The sequence below is a fragment of the Falco cherrug genome, chromosome 1 (genome assembly GCF_023634085.1).
Source record: "Falco cherrug isolate bFalChe1 chromosome 1, bFalChe1.pri, whole genome shotgun sequence".
Taxonomy (NCBI): Eukaryota; Metazoa; Chordata; class Aves; order Falconiformes; family Falconidae; genus Falco; species Falco cherrug.
Genome location: NC_073697.1, coordinates 9,677,878 through 9,702,673, shown reverse-complemented (window position 1 = coordinate 9,702,673; position 24,796 = coordinate 9,677,878). Strand labels below are relative to the sequence as shown.

At 42.8% G+C, this 24,796-nt stretch overlaps 1 protein-coding gene across 4 annotated transcripts in view; it reads right to left on the bottom strand.

Moving 5' to 3' along the window:
• The window catches only part of PCDH10 (protocadherin 10), a 34,333-nt gene extending 10,560 nt beyond the window's left edge, over nucleotides 1-23,773 (bottom strand). For 3 of the 4 annotated variants that reach the window (XM_055699871.1, XM_055699875.1, XM_055699877.1), the window contains exons 1-4: nucleotides 20,023-23,773; nucleotides 18,398-18,456; nucleotides 17,743-17,849; nucleotides 8,981-9,286 (exon numbers count right to left, since the gene is read on the bottom strand). In XM_055699871.1, the coding sequence (XP_055555846.1) occupies nucleotides 8,981-9,286; nucleotides 17,743-17,849; nucleotides 18,398-18,456; nucleotides 20,023-22,629 (3,079 nt within the window). In that variant the 5' untranslated portion in view covers nucleotides 22,630-23,773. The remainder of the gene's footprint in view (nucleotides 1-8,980; nucleotides 9,287-17,742; nucleotides 17,850-18,397; nucleotides 18,457-20,022) is intronic. The other variant, XM_055699882.1, reaches the window with a different exon arrangement.
• Between the last annotated feature and the right edge of the window lie 1,023 nt (nucleotides 23,774-24,796).

Below are 24,796 nucleotides of genomic sequence, written 5' to 3'. Positions count from 1 at the left end.
TCTCCTGACTGACAAGAAGGTACCAAATACATCATTTTTCACTCTTCTGACTTCACCATACTCTGTTTCTAAACCAAATTAAATATATTGACAGCTCCTTCCCAGCAGCTGTCATCCTAATGCTAGCATGGAACTGTGAATTCTCAGTGGTTAGTGTACGAACAGAGTGTTTACAGGCTGGCCAGATACATAGCAATGCCGATCCCTACAGCGCGCTTCTCCAGACACAATAAATAGATGTGGTTCCTTCTCCTCCTGGCTATTCGTTGCATTCTTTAATTGGCTTTCCCTGTTTTTCTCCTTCGGTCGAGGAAAAAGAAAAGGGAGGGAGGTCCTCAAAAATTAAAGCAGTGGAAATGACAGTGGAAAATCAGAGTTACTGAACGCAGCAAGAGAGCCAGAAACAAGAGTAATTTCCTCTGCTGTGTAGACCGAGGAGTTCCTCAGACAGAGGCGAGCAGAGGGGAAAAGACTTTGCTGCGCATAGACCCAAGACAAGGCACAATTTCTTCACAATTCAATTCTCCAGCTCCTGACTGTCACAATAAGGAGGTTTGTATGTTTAAGAATAGCATGTATCCATAATAAATAGCACTTGCTCATCAAAAATAAATAACTTTAGTGCCTTTGAAAATTTTAACTGCAAACATCTCATTGCTTTCCAAAGAGACTCACGTCCATAAGTGGCTAAATTACTTTTGTCATAGGATTTAAATTTATAGGACAAGAGGCATTTCTGAAATTTAAACCAGCACAACACGGTAATCTCAAAAATTACTCCTAAAGTTTCAAGCAATCTTTCTGCTGTCAGCCTTTTTTTAATTATTTTTATTTTTTATTTTTTTTTAAATATATTCCACTGGTAGGACTCCAGAAAATGGTATTTCATTATTTAGAAGAAAAAAAAAATATCTCCACAAATGGTATATTGATGGCAGACATAAGCACTCTCAAAATTGACATAAATGAATAAATACAGCACCAGTCTGAGATAGTTAGATGCACAAGACTTCTGTGTTCCAGTCAGGACTGGAAAATACAGACTTTTACAGCTATTAGAGGGAAAGAAATCATTGAAATGATAAATTTTTAAGAAAAACTAAAAATATTGTTTTCTTTCAAATAACAGTTACTCGAGGTTTTTTTAACTTTTTCAATTATTTTCCTGCACTGTAGTTGCAAAGAGCTCTAGAGTCATCTAGGATAAAAGACGCATGTAAAAACCTAATAACAGGTACTTTTTTTATCACTATTTTGTACATACTGGGTACTGTTAGTTCTGTCCAAGGTCACAGTTAAATAAAGAGATTCAAGCAAAGAGTATTTAAATATAACAGCTAACACCTGTGCTGTAAAATTAAGAATGCTTATGCTGTTTTCTGATATACATTATTTTCATAAAAATTTATAAAAATAATGTGATTTATAGGTTTTACTGGGCTACAGCCAAGTTATCTTTGCATATTTATGTATTCCTTTCTAATTCTGCTTTCTGAATTATCCATTTCCTTTCTATTATTGCAGTAATACTCTGTAAGTGTTCTTCCCTTTGAGCAATAGCTGCAACAGGAATATGTTCAGATAAAGAATGCAAACCAGTCATGAATGTGAGATAAAAATACCTTTCAGAAGTTATGCAATACTCATTGAACAGTGAATCATCGTAAGTGGTTTATTCAAGATCATAGAGTACCTATAATAATGAGTAAAAATACATTATAGTCATGCTCTTCCTTTATTATATTTTAATTAGTATTACCTGTTTAAGTTTTATTTCAGGTTTGGGGTTTTTTTTAAAGTTTTATTTAACTAATAGAGATGATGCATATGAAGTGGCAAACTTCATATACATGAGGTATAAGTGGATAAATCCCTTAGCATTTCAGCTACAGAAAAAACGGGAACGCTTTATTAGAGTTTTTAGAAAAGTGGTCAGTCAGGTTTTTTAGCGTTATTAGATGTTGGCTTTTCAACTCAGCCTCCGTTTTTGCTGACCAGTTTTGCAGGTACAAAGTCATTCTCATTTGTGCAGAAATGAGAGCTGTATCCTGTCCCAGAGATAAATTCCTGGATATAAGTGAAGAGTTCCACTGTCTGTGGCAGGTTATGCAGGATATTCAGCTATGCAGATGAGATTTAAAGCTCAAAGACAGAATTTTAACATTCTTTTTCAGCACAAAAATGTAATATTCACAATGGAGCAACTCTTCTAATATAATTTGTTTACTCACAACAGTAAAAATTGCATTTCAATGCAACTTTTTTTTTTTTTTTAAATCCAGCATTACAGCGTTGTCTTTCCTCTTACCCCAAGAAATGAAATATGAACATGCAACTTATTGGTCTAATTTGTTTGTTTACTTCCATGCATTTTTACTTCAAGTATGTGTGAAAATCACAAACTGAGTTAAAAATTAATAATGAAGGGATCAGACAGCTTACAAGTTTACCTGATTTATATTAGAAATTAAGCAGGCTAATTTTAAAAGCAAAAGTGTAGACAGGCCTAATTTTTAAAAATTAATCAAGTGCCCCACTCAAAAGAGCTGTTATCTGTGTTTATGCAAATGTAATGCTAGTAAGTCTATCACAGCTGTGATAAAACTAGAGAAATAATTTTGAGAAATGAGATGTAACTAAACAAAAAAACAAAGAAAATTCTTCTTCTGTCATATTAAATATATAAAATTGTAATTTTCCTTCTTTTGTGGGGGGGAACGGACGGACAGGCTGACACACTTGCCAAAACAGTAAAGACTTCTTGCTTAAAACATCTTTTCATATGTTTATGTAAAACATCAGCAGAAAATGTTGTGTTACATATTCTGCCGTACAGAAATAGGCTTTTATGATCCTAAGTAGATCAAATAACCCAAATACTTCCATGTATTTTTTTAATTCCTCAAAGGATTGTGAGGCACTTCTTGCCCTGGTATAGAGACACGAACTTTTCTTCTCTAGGTCATTTGTTCTAATCTAATTCAGGGAGATGGATAATGGTTTTAAGTTAAGCCATTGTTTGGGCTAGCTCTGTGGTAGATTATTTGAAATAAATCGATGGTTCGGCTCTTAAACATTCAACTGTGCAAAGACTTTTGAAAGCTTTTTAATTTTATTTGTAAACCAACTTGACTTGGATAGGTCAAGTTGAGCAGGTAATAAATACTATGTAGAAAGAGAATGACGGACTACGTCGATACTTTCACATAAACCCAGGGGCTGGTGCTCAAACCCAAGCCCACCCTCCCCGATTGCGCACACACCTTCGTTGTACCTCTGCTGCAGAGTGAGTCAGTGGCTATCCAGGCTAAGAAACAGAGGCACAGGACAAGGACAAACTTACCTTTAATTTTTTTGGATGATACAAGTAAGTCTCAGGCAAACCATTTGACTCTGCAAGCCTAGAGCCATGTGCATCAAAGGTAGCGTGGATGTTCAGAACCGTGCCACACAAATCAAAGCAGCCAAAGAAATAACTCCTAATAAACAGTTAGCTAAAGAACTCCCTTTTCCCCTCCAATGCACCTTGCTTAGGCTTGCTTAGCTCCTTGGGGAAGAGACCAGCTTTTTTATTCTCTTTCTGTACATGTCATACCTAACATAAAATATGTTGATGGTGTTGCCAATAATTACCATGATAATGATATAGTTTCATCAGCAAAGATGCTTGCATGTATGTAGAAAATATTGCAGAGTTAATTAGGGGGCTACTTTAGTACACAATTACTATTCCAGAATGTCTCCTTGTATAAACACTGTTATTCTGTGTAGTAAATTGGGCCTATGTGTAGGGTTTTTTTAAACCTGTTTCCACAGTAGATTAAGTTATGCAAAAGTCTTTTTTTAGAGCAAAATAAGCATTTCTAAATAAAGTATTATGGCAATATTTGACTGTTTTCGTATCTAAAAAAAATTCCTAACCTGTTAATAGGAAGAAAAAAATATTCAGTAACGTCACCGTGTCAGCTTTAGGAAAGCTATAAAGTATTATACAAAAAACGCACCTAGATCTAGAATGATCCACAATTACAGAAAAAGAAATATTAAAGCTACTTCTTATCAATTATAGACCAAAACACTACTGAGATGGATGTAATGGTGCTGTTCCCACTATAACCATCTTAGGACCTGGTCCAAAGTATTTAGAAATAGATCAGAATCAGACTGATCAGGTATTCGTTGTGAAGATAGTCTCTGTTGGATATCCTACAGAATCTGATACAATGGAGCCTAAATCTTGGATTAGGGTTTTTGGTCACTACAGTAAAAAATATTTATAAAAATAATGCTAATATAACCACCACCGAATGACAAATTAGAAATTGCTAGAATCTATTTCAAAAATATAACAATTACTCAAAAGCTACATTTTATTTTCCTCACCAGTGTTATTTCACTTATTTCATTTTCTCCAGTCAAGTTCAGAATCTCTTCCATGTTTTATGAACATTCAAGTAATTACGAAAATTTCTTAACTGTTTGCAGAAAGGCAGTGCTCAAATAACATGGATGAATAAGAAGAAATAAGTGTAAATTATGCAGTAAGAAGAATATGCAAATTAGAAAAGTCCTGGAGTCACTCTATGAAAAAAATACTTTCAACCCCCCTACAATTTATTGATACCATTAAAATTTTGTAAGTATGTAAAAATATATTCTTCAAAATACATTATTTGAGTACAAAGAGATCTACTTTGCATAACATACAGAATACATATGTTTATGTGGAAACTGGTGTATGAAGAAGTCCAATGGCTCAGACCAGTAAGGTGAAAACTCGATAATGGGACATACAGAAACCCTTTCAAGTATGAGGATTTATATCTTTTTCTACATTATAATTTGCAATATAGCTGCTGCTGTTTTCATTTATCCATGCAATGACCTAAACCTCAAACAACAAAGAAGCAAACACCCAAATCCCCACTATTAAGCCTTTGGTTTCAATCATACACCATAATCGTAAATTTAGCAGATTACCGTATTATTTGTCTCAAATGTGTATCATTTTATCAAATGTGTATGATCTTATCAGTTCATGACCTGGTTGCCCTTCAACTGTTTTTCTGCCTTGCTACTCTCTTGTTATTGAGAATGGCAAACGAAAGCACCCAGCTTACCTTCTCTGTTTTCATGCAGTCTCCTGTTCACCTCATGTCCCTCCCACAGCTTGGCTAAATTAATCAGTACTAAGCTTTTGCTTTGACTTTGCATATAAATATTTTTGGTATTTTTGCCGTTATGCTATGTATTTCTATGGAATGAATAGACTGGCTAGAGCAACATAGTTTTATATTTTTTGTGTTAGGGTTTTGTAATACTTTTTTAGTGTATTTTCAATTCAATTCCTTTTTACAGCCTGGCATTTTATTTCCTTCTTGCTGGCTTTGTACACTAGGGAACGCTTTTTGTAGAATTATTACATGGTCTTTTTATCTCACAAAGAGTTCAAATTTCTCATGGTAATATACATTGCCTGCCTGACTTATCTTTTCAAAGGTTCTGTACTGAACGTACCCACTGGAACAGTGCAGGAATCACCAAGCAGGCACAAACTTGAGCAGATACACTCATATGGCAAGGTGAAAGTTCCATGTAGAGCTACCCGTTCATATTTGTAGCTATTGCGCTAATGACACAGCTTAAGCAAGTAAGTTCGCTGCTCCACCACACTGATGCTGCTCTGCTGCCTTTGATTCCAGAGCGAGTGAGGCCAGAAGCAGACCAGGTTTTCTGGACCATGCTTCACTGCACAATGTGGACATACATAGTCTATTAGAGACTTGGCTGACCTAAACCATGCTACGGCATCTGCAAATACAACCACCTTCTTCTCATTTCCGTTTCTAGACAATTAATTTTTTAAATTCCGTGGATTTCCATATAGACACTTGGGGAATTCCACTTCTGCTAAAATGTTCCATTTATCTTTACGATTTTTTTTCTCTTGGGCACAGAGATTCTGGTAATGCTTTGCCCTCTGACAACGCTTGCTCACTTTGGTAGCTTCTTCTACTACACAGAAGCTATGCTAAAGGGGTTTTTTTTTGACAGTTCAAATACACTATATTGATTATTTCTCACCCACTCTATAAAAATCTAATAGACTGACAAACTTTCTGTGCAATTTTCCTGAACGGGTGCCAGCTACCTTGTTCCTAAACCCCCCAAGTTACAGTTTTATGTCCTATGCTAAGGTTTCTCACTGATTTCTAATTTACAAGATCTGCTACTACTAACTTCTTTGACAATAAACATATCTTCTGGCATTCTTTGGTTACTAGCTTTTGTTAGAACTGCAAATTAAAGAAACACATAATCCACTGACTTCTTCCTATTTGTTTTAGTCAATTTTTTAACAACATCCTCTTCCATGATTCAGTCTTGCACATTAATTTGGAACGGTTACCTGGGATGGGTGGCTTCCTAAATATGCCTGGCTTTCTCCGTCCTTCCTCTGGTCAATACAAATGCAAAGAAACAGTTGAGAATCTCTGCAACATCCTTGTCCTCACTAACTGCTCAAGAGACCATCCAACCCTCTCCTAGGTTACCACACTTGACACTTTAAAAATTGTCTATATTTATTTGCATGCCTTTGGCTATTTGCTCTAAGAAGTCCCTCTTGTCTCCACTGATTACTATCCTAAACTTTACTGTCTAGAAATTAAGCTTTTTTGGGACCATTTTGCTTAAGAATCTTTCCTTTTTTTTAAGAGACCTTTTTAGTTCAAATAGAGTTTTTATTCTGCAATACACTTTTTCTTCTTTGATACTGATTTTTCACATGGCCATTTTCATACATGCTGCAACTTTTTATACAGTATTTTTGCTGAGTATGAGGGTTCTGTTTCATACATTTTAATCACTTCTTTAAAAAAAAAATCATTCTACTGACAAACTGATTTTGATATGATCTTCTTTGTTAAGGAGCTGAATTCAATTTTATCACAATTGCAATTACTCACTGGCTCAACTAAAGTTCCTTCCTGAATCAACTTCCTCTTATGCATTCCTCTTGCCTTACTTATTGAATACATTATTAATAATGAATTATTTACTCACTGCTACAACTACTGTGCTTGCTTGCTTTTCCTTGCTCCTGCTATTTGCTATACAATTTTAATCTAAAATTTTACTAAAGAAAATATTAAATAAGCAAAAATAAAACACAGAAATATCACTCTTGTAGCAGTTTTAGCTTTGAGGTTCAAAGATAAAAAAGCAAACCTAAATCTGGATTCTCAAGTGCAGATTATGTAATACCACTCCTTTACATTCTTTATTCCCAAAATTTTACCTCCAACTTTTTATGCCCTTGTACCAGAAAAGCGTAAAATATAGACCAATGTCTATATGTAAACATATTTTTCACTATATTTATGCTAGCTGAACAGAATTTTAAACCCTTAAACTATCAACAAAATCAAAATGTTATTGTTATTTCAAATTAAACTCCCAGGCCTAGAAGAAAACAAAACAGTACTACCACTGCGGTGTCACCAGATATACCTGTCATCCTCCATCGGAACTCTGTCGTGATTAGACCATCAGTGCTACAAAACTCAAATGCTTAACTGAAGTGATAGAGATGAAATCAGTCCTGCTAGGTCACAGTTTAGTACTAAAGAATGTTGCTTAGAAGTAGATGATGGAAGAGCAGTTAGGGAAAGACAGAGTCATGAGTCATTAGGTCATGACTAAGTGAAATTTCACATTGGTCTTTAGAGTATGACCAGATGACTGACACCTGGTATTTTAGCTTACACAAAATAAGCTGATTGTCTCAGGATAGGTTTTTTTAGGAATGGCTTTCACATATCAGAATTGGTATCCAAATTTAGAAACTTTCAGTAAAGGAAATCTAAAGATTGAAGTGGCAAAGAGACCTCTCTGAAGGACTGAAATACCTGGACAACTACCGAAGAAGGGAGAACTAAGCTGTCTGTGCTGAGAACGATCTGTAGCAAAGATATTCACATGCCAGGACTGCCAGGGTAGCACCTTTCAGAACAACTAATTACTTTATAAAAATACATAAACTAATACCATTCAGTGAGGGGGTTTTTTTGTTTGGTTTTTTTTGTTTGTTTGTTTTACCCCTGACCTGCTATCCTAGAAGACTTGTGTGTGCTGCTTGAAAAAGGTTCGGTATTGCAATGTTAATGTCTTTGGCTTATTTGGATGAGATAAACATGTAAACTCTTGAAGTCAAAGAGATTACAGTCTCTAATAAAATACAGAAGGCTGCTAAACAGAATGAAAAGACATATTAGATCAAAGTATTACTCAAGGGTTCTACAACTGGCTCAGACTCAAAAAGGAATTATGAAGGTCTTTTTTGAGATCTATCACACTCTTTCATGCCACCCAACCATAGCCAAAGGGTGACTAAAGAGAGAGGCAAGATTTTGGAATAAGACAGGCTGCACAGAGGAGCACTGACAAAAGTAAATACTATGTAGGCTGAAAGATGATCAGACTGAAGGCACAAAGTTCTGTCTTCTTCCTTCCAAACCCTTAATGTTAACTACGTAAATAGTTACTTCAAAATAACACACATACTGTTTACTCACAGAATACTGCTCAGTCATAAAAAGAAGCTCCTAGGACAGTTCTCTCAACTTAATTTTAGTCTTAAAAAAACGTTACCCTGGCAATGTCAATGTTTAAACCATCTATCCAAGAAAAGTTTGAAAATAAACCAGCATCAGAGAACGAAACTGAGCAACTCCCCCGCTAATATCAGCTGATACTTTTGTTGTTGACAATCATGCCACACTAAAGACAAGCAAGGTTTGTCTTTTTTTAAAAGCATCGAACAATGCCTTCTTCAGTGGTGCCTGAATCCAAGAGAAGCCATTTTCCCCCACTGCTTCTAAAATTGTGTCTGTATTATTCCTACTATGAATAGCAGAAAGAGCTAACTTTTATTCCCGCAAAGGGAACACTTTCATACAGCTTTTTGAATAGTACTTACTCAAATATGGTGGTTTGTAAGGCGCTCGTGTATTAGACAGCAGTCCATCCAACTCCTTCCTCTCCAGAGTGTTGTGAAGGGCCTTCTCTTTGCCGAAGGTGGAGAAGGACCTTTCTGCCCCCGGCTGGGCTTCTGGTGTTTCAAACACTTCAGTGTCTGGAACGGAGTCCATGCCAGGTACATGGAGATTGCTGCGGTAATCTGCAGCTTGGCGTCCATCAGATGGAACAAAGGAAGGCATCCAGCACCGATCCGAGTGGCCCAGTGCTTTACATTCCTCCGTGCAATTGGAGAAGAGATCCATGCCTGCAAGCATGAGAGAAAAAGAAACTATCGATATAAGCTTCAGCATTATGAACAGCTGCTGGCAGATAAGAAACATTATGCGAAGAAAAGAGAGAAATGGAAAGAGAAATGTCGTAAGAACTTCTTCCACTACTTTCATTTCCTCAACAAAAACGAAGTCCAGTCTTCAGAAGTCAAAGGCACCAATTAGTAAGCAAAACTAAATGCCAGAACGTCACACACACACAAAAAATATCACAAGAGGAAGGGTATTGGTGGCCCTCACAAAATCACTTGCAGATCTCAATGTATAGAACCCATTCCCATAAGGTTCCGTTCCGCTTGTGGGTTCACGTCCATGGTTCACCAGTTGAAAACAATTGTTTTAAGAACATGAAGGAATTGTTTCTACATAAATGTACCTTGACAAAAGAAATTAAGTGCCCTGACTGAAGAATTACGGATTTTATTTATGAAAATGAAACATTAATGAATCCTATAAAGGAACTATCTGTGCCTACATTAGTACACGGATAGAGCCTATTGATATTAAAAGCAAATCTTACAAACGAGGAATCCAGCTTCCAAGTGATCAGGATGGCCTATTTAATCAATTTTTGCATCGTTCTTTCAGAGACAGTTTTCATCGCTACTGCAGCAGTCCTTACTATCATCAAGTCATCCAAGTAATGGGACAGAATCCTATAATAAATCACTGTAATTAGCGGTACGAAGGTAGCCGTCGTCCGATGTGACATGGCTGTGGATACTATTGACAAAATTGTTAATGCCTCCCCTATATAAGCAAACACTTGTCCCTGCCAACACGGAACTGTTTGCTTACAAATCCTTTAATGCTATTAAGATTTCAAATGACAAGCTATGTTTCTATTGACTACCTTCAGATTGGCCTCCCGAAAGAATATTTCCTGTCTGTGAGTCACTAAATTGTTGGATTATACTTGTTTTGAGAGGAATGGTGTATCAAATCATAGGCACACAGTAAAATAAATACCAGCATCTCCAAGCTGATGTTCAACGTCGCACAGAAAAGCAGAGCAGTAAAGAAATATCATTTTCTTGTATTTATAAAGAGAACTGAGTGTCTTAGGTGTATGTCAAAACTGAACTAAATCTGTTATAAACATTGCATTTACAAGCATTGCATTAGAATTACAAAAAATGACACTACTTGCAAGAGAAACAGGAAAAAATCTTGAACAGCTGTAATAAGATTCATGTAATGTAGCTCATTCACCAGCCAACATTGTAAAGAACTGGATTAGCTTGATCTCCAGCGTGAGGATTAGTATTAAGAATTCTACCACTGTTTTGAACCATGATTTGACTTATATTAGTAATATTTATGCAGTATCTCACACTACAAAAAACAATCTCTTCACCAAGAATCTTTCTGAGCTATCAACAAGTGCTTGCGTACTAAAGGCAGTCACTTAGAAAAAATATGAAGAAAGAAAAAAAGCTTTTTATCTCAGATTAATCTCACTTGGTAATTACTTTATTTTTAAATTAAGTAATATACAGTGTTAGGTCCAGTTTTGATTAGAACCTTGCATTGATAATTGGCATGAAGAAGTCTGAAAATAAATTGCTGATCAGTGAACTGCTGAAGAATGCAAACGTGAACTGCAGATATGATTAAGGAATCAGATTCAGATCATCAGACAAGGCGTACAAATTGTATAGTTCTAAATTCCATAGCGGTAGTAGCTGTCAAAGACTGAAAAGAAAGATTTAGATGCAGTCTTCCCAGAAAGAAATTTATATATAAGAATGTCTATAAAATCGAGCATGTGTGTTATCTTATGTATTGAAATGTCTGCACAATAATACCTCTTATGCAAGAAAAGACATATTTTATGAATCTAATTTTTTGCCATTCAGAAGATTTAAGTGACAAGTAACACAACATGGTTATTTCAATTTTCAGATTTCCTAGCAAAGCTACATGTAAACAACAAACAGCCCTACTTTTAAGAGGAAAATTATTACAGTTACATTTTGCTAACAGTGTATCAGCGACCATTCATTCAACACTTTCTGAAAGACAGCAGGGGAAAGAAAGAATTACAGATAAATATTAATTTTATTCTTTAGTCAATGGGGAGGGAGATATGTAACACTGTTTTTAAGACACATATTCCAAGACAGACCCTTTTTTGACCTTCACAGATTTTATTTCCCCTGGAAAACTACCCTCCATTTTACTATTTCATTTTCACATCAGCTGCTAAACTGCAAAATGTCTCTACCCAAATATTATTTTTTTTTAGTTCCCTTTTGAATACTGCTTGTCTAGTGCAGTGCACTGAATAGTATTATATAACAGCTTATTATAAAAGAGATGTTATAGCCACTATAAATCAGGATTTTGAATAAACAAAGTAATGAATGCAGGGAATATAAAATGTAAGCTTGTATGGTAAACTTCCCCCCCCCCCTTGAAGGTGAGAACTTGTAAAAGAAAACAAAAAAATACACATATACATATGGATTTTAATGTACACTCTTGGAACACACAGCTAGAACGTAAATGCTTTCTTAGGATGGGAACAAAATGTTCAGAGGCCTGGGTTGGGTATTGTTCCCACTTGAATCAGTCACAACATTCCCTAAGAGTTTAATGGGTGCAGAACCAAGCCCTTGGTTTTAGTATTTTGACAGAAAAGAAATTCGAATTAGGAGTCTTATTTTGAAATCCCTGGGCATCTATGTATATTTAAACTGGCAATGATATGAATGCTGGCTATTCCTCCTCCACCTTTTTCTTGTGGGTTGTGGTACACAATTCTCTGTTTCTAATTGAAAAACATTAAAAACGGGGGGAAAGGCTACTTGCTGTTTTTCCAAGGAGGAAGGATATATCATGGTAAACAAAGTAAGACAATTCAGCACAGAACTCCTTCATACACCAAGAATCATGTTCTTGATTTATAACAAAAAGAAATGTTCAGCAGTATAACACTTCCACCTCACCTCCCTCATAAATCTGGTAATACATATGATCCTTCAGAACTAAACTATCCATCATAATTGCAAATCCACATTAAAGAAAAATGCTTTCTATTTTTCACCTAGTTACCATATTAGAACTTGCATGCAGATAAACTGGGATTTTAAAGGTGACTCTGAACTACACATTTCAAATGCCATTTGTGGATACGAATAGGTAGTATAGTGCACTGAAGTGCTTAACAGTGATAAACATTGCACTGTTCCAAACAGAGCATACATATAAAAAAAGCTCACGGCAAAGGCCACTAGTTAATTCATATTTGTTCAAGTCTTATTACTAGGTAGGCCAGTGGGCAATAGGAGCTCTCACACAACCTTAACTTCGCAGATTTTGAAGGACAACAAGCCCTGCCCCCCCCCCTTCAAAGAAAACAAAACCTAGGAACGGAGTTAAAAGTTACGGTTGACATCTGCACCTGAATGTCCTGAACTCAGGTGCTTGGAATCAGGTACTTGGTAGTGTTGCATTTCTGAAGCATATTCCCCATTTGCTTCCATCTCATATTTCAAAAGGAGAAAATCCGAATTTCCATGTGCATGAGTTCTAATTGGTATGAAAGACAGTTTAGTGCTAAGCAAAAATTAGGCCTAAAATCATTTTAAAATAATGTATTCTTTCTTAATTTAATTAAGGGAAAAAGAGCCATACACCGACTGAACGTGTTCATATGTATTACTGAGTAAATGATGTAATAAAAAGCAAAAAATACAAATTAAATGTTGACCAAGTATTTTTGTAGTACTGTTATTGACAGGGTTTTTTTCCCTAATTTGTAATTTTTTCAGAACTTTGGCTTTTACTTGGAATTAAACGACACTACACTTTCTGTTTCTTCTGCGGTAGTTTTTCTTATAAAATCTAGTTAGATGTGAGATAGGCATGATGTAGGGAACCAGACCTTCTTTTCAGAGCTCCATCACCAGAAAAACCATCCATTTGGTTAGATTATCCTTGAGCAAGTTACTCATTTCCCCATGATTCATGTCTTGTGTCAGCAAATATGGATAATGATGTTAACCTCCTTTGTAGAAGACTTTCTCTACTGAAGAATTGGACTTTACGAAACAGAGTTATTATCATTCTTTCTTGCTAAGTAATTGGTGCGCGCCTCGGATAAAACTGACTTCATCTGCATGAGAACATGAATAAAGACTCAAACATCTTCAATACTCAGCTCTTCCAAATCTCAACTTCAAAGCCCTATCTGAACCACTGAGATGTGAACATTATTCAGCACGCAGCCACAGGAAAGAAGAGAATAAAAGAAAAAGAAACCACCCTCAGCTTGAGTCAAAGCACTTTTCTAAGCCATTTTCATGTTCACTCTTACTTTATCCGAGATAGACTCTTAGCCCAAGTGATCTTCAAAACAGGATTTAGTTGTCACTCTGCACAGGCTCAGAAGGAATTCTGGTTTTCTCTGTCCCTTTATCACTAAAATTCTTCTTCTGACTTCTCAAATTCTTCTCCTTATGAACACCAAACTATCATAGCCCTTCTGTAATCATGCATACTAACCCCCTTGGGGTTTACCTAATCTGTACTGCAAAGGTGTGAGGCAGCATTTCACCCTGTGCCTTTGTATCAGACCCCTATCGACTCCCTCCATAAAGTCCACTAGGGGAAACCTAATTTTAGATCTCAGCTGGTCACCACCGCATACTGTCCAGCACTGCACAGAGGAGATTATCCAAAAAGCTGATGCATTTTCTAGTATATCCGTGACAGTCCATTTACTTAGCTTCACATCTCAGATATTCCTTCCTGAAGTGCATCTGAGAGAGATGACAAGATTCAAAGAAAAAAAGTGAAACACAGGTAATATTGTGAAGAACTCTGCATGTTCAGCTTGAGAAAGCTGAGCAGCTACTGAGCAACCATATGAAATAAGTTGATGGCATGAGTCCAAATCTTACAGGACAGGTGTCTAATTATACAATTTAAACATACACACATGCAGAGTATTAATTGGCACCCAAGCTGGCAATTTCACAAGGGAGGCCAAGAATTTAATCAACCATGGGAAATAAACTAACCTCATGCTTAGAAATTACTCCTACAGAACATGATTGAAATGCAGTGTGTTAATAATAGGTAGTAGTGCTGTATTAGTTGCATTTGTTCTACAACAAACAGCAGCTTTTGTCTCAACCATTTTCAGACAAGGAAGAGCACAAGTAATTAGAACACACACTTGGGGCTGGAGAAACCCCTCTGTTTGCCAAAAACTTCTTGTGCTCCTTCACCTTTGGAAAGCCATTTTCCAAAAACCTTGGATTCCTATCCCAGTCAATGAAACGACTACTCAGTCCATGAAAATTAGGCTCTTGAGTCTCTCACTGCTTGCCATTCCCTGCTAAATAGAGATGACAGTACTTTTGTACTTCATGGATGTTAAGGTAGAGAAGAATGTGGGTAATTACGGGGCGTCCAGGTGGTACTTTAATGGGAACAAGATGAATCCTTTACATACATTCCAGCACATTTGAAACCATGATTAAATCACCATTAAGAAAATATGTTTCCTGAAAATGAACTAGAATCTTATTTCAAAACATAATAAAACATTTTATGATGCACAGAACAGCTTAGTTTGGATTTTTCACTAAATAATTGTGCAGGATAAGTCTATGACATAGCGATAGATTTTCATCCTGCGTATTTTTCTTCCCAATTAATAATTCCCTGTGACACTCAGCTTGGGTAGCAATGGACTACTATAGAATAGCTACTTGTGTGCCACAGGGCTGTTCACTGGTGACAGTAATAGAAGTCATGTACAGAACAGTAAAAAGATGTTTTGCGAGCAGAACACCCTGCTGACTAAAACTGGTACGGAGTGAGCTTTATTTGTCAATGTGAACTATCTACTAAGTATTTTTGGATGCAAATGTAATGCTTAAAAAAAAAAAAACAAACCAGCAAAAAAACCCCCCAATGAAACCACATGATGCTGCATGGTATCAGGTAACTTCTTGAAAGAGACATTCCAAACTTCTGCCATGCTATCAACCAATGTGCTTTCCTTCAATAATTTAGAAAGAACTGGTTATAGAGCACCAGAACAACTGAAAAACTGAGAAGGCATTCCCTCAGGTATTTCCTATAGCCACTTGAGATCAAACAAGATTTATGCTCCTTTTTTTTTTTCCTCATAAAATTTGTCGCCAAAAGCTAATAGCAAGAATGATGTTTTCATATCAAAATATCTTGTCATCGCTGAGGTCAAGGGGCACTTTCTTTACATCACAACAGGATTCAGCCCAAAACTTACAGGAAAATTATATTATATGTATGTAAAAGATTAAAGCAGTTTCTGCAGAGATTTGTTTTTAAATATTTATTTAGAACTAGCCATAAAAAAATCATGCATGCAAATTATGCTCAAATCACAGCACCAATATATTAAGTTGGAAGTTCTGTGTATTTGAGGTTTCAGTTCCGTTAATTGTGAGTAGACCAAACCTAGTTGTCAGCTTTCATTACTTTGTATGTAAATACCACTGAAGACACAAAAGTTCATACATCACATCAGATTCTTAAATGATTTGAAGTGATTTTGAAAGTATAGATTTTTTTCCCCTAGCTTGATAAAATTGAGAAGATGAAAATGAAGAATTTACCCAGCTAAGGACTAATGCCAAGTTTGACAGTAGTTCCAGTGTTCACACCCGAGATGGACTACTTTTAAAATGGAGAGAAAGAATAAAGAGCAGAGGCACAACAATAACAGCACTGAATGCATCTAAAAGAAAATAGCTTTCAGTTGATGTGCAACTATATGATTATATTCCCACCATCAGTCAAATCCAGCCCCTTCTGCAGATGTTTATTCTTTTCTCTCCTGTTTGGTTATTATGGTTCATTATGTTGAGGGACTAAGCTGATTGAAATGTTCATTGAGATGACTGCTGCAGTAAAATGCGTAAAAGAAAAAAAAATGGAATGCAGGGAGGGCAGGAGGAGAGGGAGCTTTTTATAACTCAGTAGCACTGATTGCTGCATCAGAAACAGTGCAAAAGAAAGGGTGGGGGGAGGCTAAATACATGGCTTTTTAAAACAACAATAAATCATACGCCATATATAGGCCAAAAATGAAAGAGCTCTGTGTTCAGATGTAAACTTCTGGCAAGACCTGGTTTGTTGTCAGGTTCCCAGACACAAAATAGACACTCTGTTCACTTAGCATGAAGCCCTGCAAGAAGCAGGGAGCTCCGGAGACTCTTGGCTCTTCTCAAGTCTCATTAGGTCTGCATATTAATGACTTGCAGCAATATAAAGGGGCCCTGTAGCAGCCTCCTCTTCCCCTGGTTTCTGGGTTTCCCATCGTTAAGGGCATAGTGACTACAGCAGCAAGAAAATAGAGGACATTAACAGAGCACGCGGGTGAGGCAGCACTGCTGTGACAGTACTGGGTCCCTTGCCCTGGTATCTTCTAAGATGGGGGTCAGGGAAAAAAAAAAAAAAAAAAAAGGATGACTGGAGAGACTCTGGCAGTATAGTGTAGGACACACTTGTAGCAAATCCTTACACACGAGAAGAGCACAGAGGAAACAAGGGGAAAGCAACCACTGTGCTGAATCAAGACACACCAAACCTTTGCAGACTGTGGTAGAGAAGAAAGCACAAACATTTGTGGCTGAAATGCAGCATGAGGGTGAGAATGAATTCCAGTGCATAGGCTCCAAACAAATGTCCCTTTCAGAAGACGACTGACAGTATGAGAGCAAAGACAGCAAGCTGTACATATGGGAATAGCATTACAATGTATAGTATATATTTTCTAGGCGATTCAAATCATAGTCTTTCAAAGCATTTCTTTACTTTGTCAGGACAGAAAGAAATGTACTTAAGAACACCTTAGCCTTATTAACATGGAGATCACTTATACGATATGGTGCCTCAATTTGAATTAAAAAACAATCCTCAAAAAACGCTGAAGTATTACACATTCAGAGCACCCGACGTGTCTCTGCTCCCCAGCAAAAATCCTCACAGTCTGGCTGTCATTCAATCACTGGGTTCATTCTTTCCCTTGGGAACTCCCCCTGCACTTCACACTGCCATGCCAGTTGAAGTGCCTACTAAACAAAATTTCCTAATGCTTTAAAATTCTGCAAGTCTGCCGTTGAAAACAAATGCACTATAAAATGTACCAACAACTTTGTTTTAGCATGCAGGAAGTTTTGCTACAGCAGATGATGCGGAATACCATACCCCCGCCCCCAACCAAACCAGTAAGATAAACACTGGGAGTGAAAGGGGTTCAGAATCGCCTCCTTGCTCAGGTAATGGTAGTAGCAAGCTGACTTAAACCCAGCCTCCCATACAATAAGATCGCATGATTTACGCCACTCCTGTATTATATTCCTATAAGTAACTGTTCTTTCTAGTGTCCCTGCTTAAAGATCTACTATTTCCATTCTCTTATCAGACTTACCAGAGGATTGACCTCGATTAGTGGCATCATGATCACTGTCTCCTTGCTCACTGTCTCCATGACCACTGTCCTTAGAGCTTACTATGTCTGCTTCCTGGAATGCAGAACTAGACACAGAAACAGCTTTACATTAGAATAAACATGAAAGAGGAACTCGTAAAACATTCTTCTGCCATCACATGGCCAAACACGGTGCTGCATTCACCCGCTCCTGCCTGCTGCTCTGCTTCTGCAGAGGTGCTCTGTCCACCAAAAACCAAACTGGCATTTTCAGACCGTGGCAGTCTGGCTGAAACGGACAGCAGGCATCATCACTCCACCTGGGTTTCACGTCATCGGTACAAACAATTTGGTAGCATTTACTTCAGCTGGATAGATAAATTTTAACTCAGGAGGACCATTGTTTTCTGGAAGACCCTACAGAAGCATTCATAAGTATTTAAAGCACGTTTTAGACTAATACAAAATGAGATTTTGTTCTCTTTTCAGTTGGTTTTGAAACCAGTTCAGGAAAAGCCGTAATTCAAACTCATTTAGTCGACAGCATACATACGTTCAGCTTCCCATTGCTTTACATCCGCAGTAAACACATTTCTGCACCCCATTCAGACCCGCTAAAGCATGCGTTAGGAAAATAAGGTTAAGGAGCTCATACCTGTTTACTCGTCGGGGTCTGTCAACTAGATAACTGAGCTCAGCACGCTGATGTTTTGTCTAGGAAAAAGAAAATATGGGGAAATATTTTAAATCTTGATATTTCTGTAACCAACATCAGAAAATATACCAGAGCAGCTCAGCACATTCACTATAAATGGTAATGTTTAGCTGCAAGTAGGCCTACACAATCTGTTTCTAGGATGTAAGGGGAAAAAAAACCCCAGCTCTTACTCTCATTTGCACAGATGGGAAAGCATGAGGGATTTTTTTCCTGAGTTTTTTGGGATGAGATTCTGACACGTTTTCTCACAGTGCACGCTGTTGAGCATCACAAGGACTCCCACAAAAATCAACAGAACTATTTCTAGAGTTGTGTACTACTTAGTCTGGAAAAAAAAAAAAACAACTTATTGTAATCTAGTTTTCAGCCTGTTTTTAATGCCAGTGTATGAAAATAGGGGGAGACAGTACAGTTACTGCACCCTAAGGAATAAAACACATTGAGATACCCCGGAGTCCTTAAAAAGGCAACAGAAGACAGAGTTGTATAGATGTTTTGAGGAAAGGTCAATCTCACAAACCAGTATTAAAATTGTGCTGCAAAACCTAACACTTGAGAAAATACCACTCAAGCCACCTTTGCCAGACGGGACAGCACTGAGGTTTCAGTGTTCAGGCGAAAGAGAGGATGTGTTGTTCGCATTAGTGCACAGGCAGAGCGGTACTGAGAGCATGCAGGAGCTAACCCAGCAGAAAACGGTTAGCAGGGGGGGTATTATGGCATGACATATGATTTGATAGAAATGCTCAACACACTAGATACCACAGTATAGGCAACACAGAGAGAGATATCTAACAGGAGGAGACGTGAAGTCTCTGCACATAATTTCACAGAAACTCTTTCTGGATGCTTTCCTTTGCAAACTCAGCTTTGGGTTACAGAGTAAAGCCAATTAATAAACCCTAAGTCACAAATTAATTAAAGTTCCTGCTAACTGTAGAGATTGACAGAGCCCCAGAGGGGGGTTCCCCCAAAGCCTTCCTTGCACATGCAAAGACTTCAGGAAGAAAAAAGACACAGGTTTAAAATGTTGCTTCAGAAACTCCTGTGATTACACCTCACGTCATTCCATTAGTGCCAGATGCAGCAACCCTGAGAAAGGCTGTAACCCCCCTGCCCCACAGCCGGCCCACTGGCAGCGGCGCAGGGGGATCGCTGCGCCCCGATGCTGCCCGGCCGGGCCAGCCCCGTGCACAGGCACGCCGGGGGGGGGGGGGGGGGGGGGGGGAGGGGCGGGACCCGACGGGATGGGATGGGATGGGACACTTCTGGCTGCAAGTTTCTGAGCCCGGCCGTGGGGGAGCAGGCGGGGTGCCGCGTGGGGGGAGGGGGGCGCCCCGCACTCCCCTCTCCCTCGCCTGCCTGCGCTGAAGCCCCCTCCCAATACAGGAGCGGCCAACGGGAGGGAGGCGGCGGACGGGTGACGAACAGGGGAGAGGAGGGCGAGGGGGAAGCCAGGTGCTGGGGGGCAGCCCGCAGCGGGGCACGGCCGCCCAACGCCCCCACCCCCCCCCCACGGCCCGGCTGGAGGCGGGGGGCGGCTGGGGGCCCCCGGGCCTTACCTCGCTGGACAGAATGCTGCCGTTGGAGATGATGTCGGGCTGCTGGTCGGCGTAGCCGGTGACGATGGCCCCGCAAGGGTTGTGCTCGGCGTCGGTGCTGCGGGAGGGGCTGCAGGGCTTGAGGAACATCAGGTCGGTCTTGGCGGACTCGGGGGTGAGGCAGACCTGGTAGCAGTAGTTCTGGTTGTGGTGATGGGAGCCGAAGCTGCCCGACTCCTCCACCGGCACCTGCGCCGGGTTGCTGGGCACGTTGGAGCTCTGCACCAGCATGATGTCCGACTTGCTGAGCTTCTTCTTGCGGGCCCGCGCCTGGCGGCTGCAGCAGGGGCAGCAGCAGCAGCAGCCCAGGCAGCAGTCGCTGGCCAGGCAGGTGTAGATGTTGAGCTTCTTCTCCTTCTGGCAGCGCACGGCCAGGACGATCATGGCCAGCAGGAAGATGAAGGAGACGGAGCCCAGGGCGATGATGAGGATGAGGGTGAGGTCGAGGGAGGTGTCCCCCCCGGAGCGGCTGGGGCGATGCTCGCCGGAGCCGCCGCCGCCGCCGCCCCCCGCGCCCGCCCCCGCGCCCAGGCCGCCGCCGCCGCCGCCGCCGGGCCGCTCGGCCGCGCCGTCCACCAGCACCACCTGGATGGCGGCGGTGGAGGAGAGCGGCGGCTGCCCGTGGTCGCGCACCTCGATGACCAGCTCGTAGGGGCGCTGCGGGTCGCGCTTGGCCGGCACCCTGCGGGCCGTCCGCAGCTCCCCGGTGCGCCAGTCCATGCGGAAGAGGCTGGCCTCGTTGCCCCGCACGATGCTGTAGGTGAGGCGGGCGTTCTCCCCGTCGTCGGCGTCCACCGCCGCCACCCGGCTCACCAGGTAGCCCGGCTCGGCGCCGCGGGGCAGCGCCTCCCGCGCCGGGGTGCCGTTGCGGCCGGGCAGGGGGCTGACGATGGCGGGGGCGTTGTCGTTCTGGTCCACCACGACGATGTTGACGGTGGCGTTGCCGGCCAGCGGCTGCGGCTCCTCGCCGGCGTCGCGGGCCTCCACCTGGAAGCTGAACTCCTTGAGCTGCTCGTAGTCGAAGGAGCGGAGGGCGTAGAGGAAGCCGTTCTCGGAGTTGATGGAGACGTAGGTGAAGACGGACATGCCCTGGATCTGGCTCTCCAGGATGGAGTAGGCGAGCTGGGCGTTGGCGCCCTGGTCCCGGTCGGTGGCGCTGACGGCGTAGATGTAGGCGCCGGGCACGTTGTTCTCGCTCACGTAGACCTGGTAGACGGGCTGGCTGAAGCGCGGCGCGTTGTCGTTCACGTCGCTCACCCGCACCTGGATGGACTTGCTGGTGCTCAGCGGCGGCTCGCCGCGGTCCCGGGCCACCACGGTGAGGGTGTAGGCGTCGCCGCCCGGCTGCTCGCGGTCCAGCGGCCCCTCGGTGACGATGGTGTAGTAGTTCTTGAAGGAGCTCTTGAGGCGGAAGGGCGCGTCGCCCTGCAGCAGCTCGCACTGCACCTGCCCGTTCTCCTCCGAGTCGCGGTCCGAGACGCTGAAGAGGGCCACCACGGTGCCCGGCGCCGCCGCCTCGCTCACCGCCTCCTTGACGGTGGAGAAGCTGATCTCGGGCGCGTTGTCGTTGGCGTCCAGCACCCGCACCAGCACCTTGCAGTGCGCCGGCACGGCGTTGGGCCCCAGGTCCTTGGCTTGCACGTACACCTGGTACACGCTGCTCTCCTCGTAGTCCAGCTCGCCGCTCACCTCCAGCCGCCCGGTGCGCGGCGCGATGCCGAAGAGCTCCCGGGCGCGGGCGGAGATGTGGCTGCTGAAGGAGTAGATCACCTCGCCGTTCTGCCCCTCGTCGGGGTCGGTGGCGTTGAGCTGCAGCACCAGGGTGCCCGGCGGCGAGTTCTCCGGCAGCGACACGGTGTAGACGGGCTGCTCGAAGGCGGGGACGTTGTCGTTGGAGTCCAGTACCCTGATGGTGAGCAGGGCGGTGCCGGTGCGCTGCTGGGGCTGCCCGCCGTCCACCGCGGTCAGCACGTAGCGGTGCACCGCTTGCTGCTCCCGGTCCAGGGGCTTGTCCAGCACCAGCTCGGCAAAGCGGTTGCCGTCCCCCTGCGTCTGCACGTCCAGGGAGAAGTAGCTGTTGGGGGTGATCTCGTAGGTGCGCAGCGAGTTGGTGCCCACGTCGGGGTCGAAGGCGCTCTCCAGGGGGAAGCGGGTACCCGGCGTGGCGCTCTCCGAGATCTCCACGGTGAGGTCGGGCTCCGGGAAGGAGGGCGGGTTGTCGTTGATGTCCAGCACCTCGATCTCCACCCGGAACAGCTCGAGGGGGTTCTCCAAGAAGACCTCCAGGTGCAGCAGGCAGGAGGGGCTCTGCTTGCAGATCTGCTCCCGGTCGATCTTCTCGTTCACGTAGAGCACCCCGGTTTCCAGGTTGAGCTCCAGGTAAGGGCTACGGGAGTTGGGCGCCGTCTGGAAGCGGCGAGCCGAAAGTTTTGTAATGTCCAAGCCCAGGTCCTCGGCGATATTCCCCACGAACGTGCCATGCTCCTGCTCTTCCTGCACCGTGTAATGGAGCTGGCAAAGGGCCCCCTCCACCATCCAGAGCAAGGCAAAGAGGAATAGCACAATCATCTCCAAACGGGGAAAGAGATCCCCCCTCCCCAACACCTCCTCTTCCAAAAGCCACCACTACCACCACCTCCTACTCCTCCTCCGAAAATACACAGTACAGTGTGTGTGCCTGTGCGTGTCTATCTATGTGTGTGTGTGTGTCTCTGTCTGTGTGTGCGCGCCTGTGTGTGTGTGTCCGCGCCTGCGAGCGTGTAGAGAAAGAGGGATCGGGGGAGGGGGAAGGAAGGGGAGGGGGGGGGGGGGAAAGGTTGATTTAGGGGGGGTGCTAGATATTATTTCTTCTGATTCATGTTAGGATTTTTTCTCCCCCATCTCCCTCCTTTTTGTTACAAGTATTATTGTTTCACACGCTGACCAAATGAAGAAGACAGGCGTCCCCGCTTCATCTGTGATCTTCGAAATAAATGGCCAACTAATAATAGCTATTAGCTGGATGTATCTAGAGATACACAGTAGCCCGCTTTTATTTATTCCGAGAGTCTTGGCACTGCACCGCGGCAGCAGCAGTGGCGGCGGAGGCAGCAGCAGCAGCAAATCCCAAGGAGAGGATTTCTATATTTCAAGATTGTCCTCGGTTTGTCTTCCTGGTGGGAGCTGGAGGGGTAGATGCTGCTGGAAAAGCCGGTGGACATGCCCTCTTTAGATGCAAGAAAAAGGCAGAAAACCGCGAAATTAAAAAAAATAATTATAACCCGCAAAAAGATTTCATAGCAAAAAAAAGGCAGAGAACAGCTTTGCTACCCAAAACTTTCATTCCCTGATTTCTCTGGGAATTCCTCTTTTTTATTTAAAGAATTTAGATTTTTCTCTCTTCTATTAATAGTCTTTCATTTTCTTCTTTTATTGCTATTATTATGTTCATCATCATCATCATCACTCTGCTTTTTATGGATGTCCTGATCAGTTTTTTTTTCTCTCTTGCTTCTTTTGCGTCTAGCCCCTCTCTCTCTCTCTTTCTTTCTTTCTGTCTGTGTCTGTCTCTGCTTGCTGCTGCTGCCGCCGCCGCTCGCCTCCCGTCCCGGCTCCGGTCCCGGCCCCAGCCCCGGCTCCTCTGATCTCTGCCGGCAGTTTCTGAGCCGGCAGCGCTCGGCTTTTCTGTTTTTGCGCAGCGCTCGGCTCCTGCCAACCAATCAGCCGTCAGCAACGCCCCCAGGGGCGGTACCCCATTGGCCGCGGCGCGCGTCAAGTAGGTTGCGTCACAGATGGGAGAGCGGGCGAGCGCGCAGGCAAGGCAGGGGAAGGCAGGCAAGGCAAGGCAAGGCAAGGCAAGGCAAGGCAAGGCAAGGCAAGGCAAGGCAAGGCAAGGCAAGGCAGGCAAGCAAGCAGGCAGGCAAGTAAGCAAGGCAGAGCGAGCGTGGGCCACGAGCTCCGGAGGAGCTGCAGGGGAATGCCTGCCTGCCTGCCTGCCTGCCTCGCTCCCTGCCTGCCTCCCTGCCCGCCTCAGAGGGCGGCTGCTCCCCCGCCGCAGCCGCTGGGTAGGGAGATCGCTGCTCGTCATCAGCGCGCACACACGGGTAGTTGTAAACAACCTTCTCCTTGGAGAGGGAGTTTCCACCAGCTACTAACTTTCCTACACTAGGCCGGGCGCAGTAGCGCGTTTAGGAAAAAGCATAAACAACGGGAAACTTGAGATCCTCCCCATTCCCCCACGGGCTGCCTTAGATAATTAGTTGGTTTGATGGTGGAGAAAGTGCAACTTTCCGTCGTACGTCTGGACAGTGTTTCCAGCCAATTTAAAGTGTGATGAGCCTACGCTAATTTTTGCCGATTCACACTTCGGAATTTCCACTAACATAACGAGAGCGTCCGGTGCGAGGGAACAGGGAAACCGGGCGCGTGTCTTGTGTCACCGGCTACTTGGGGCGGCGGCGGCAGCGCACCCCTGGGCCGGGGGACAGGTGCAAAGAAGCAGCACAGGCTCACCGCCCCTGATACGGTTTAAGTGAAGCGCTCCGGTACCGGGCGTGAGAGCCGGCCGTCCCCGTGCTCCCGGCGCTGCCAACGCCGGCCGCAGCAGCAGCAGCTCCGGGGCTGCCCGCCCGCACCCCGGGCTGCGAGCCGCCGTTCCCGGCCGCCGCCATCGGGCTGGCGACTGTCCGCAAATGTTAGTGACCCGCGGCGGGTGGCCTCCCGCCTCACGCAGCAACAGGGCATCCTCTCCTTTTCC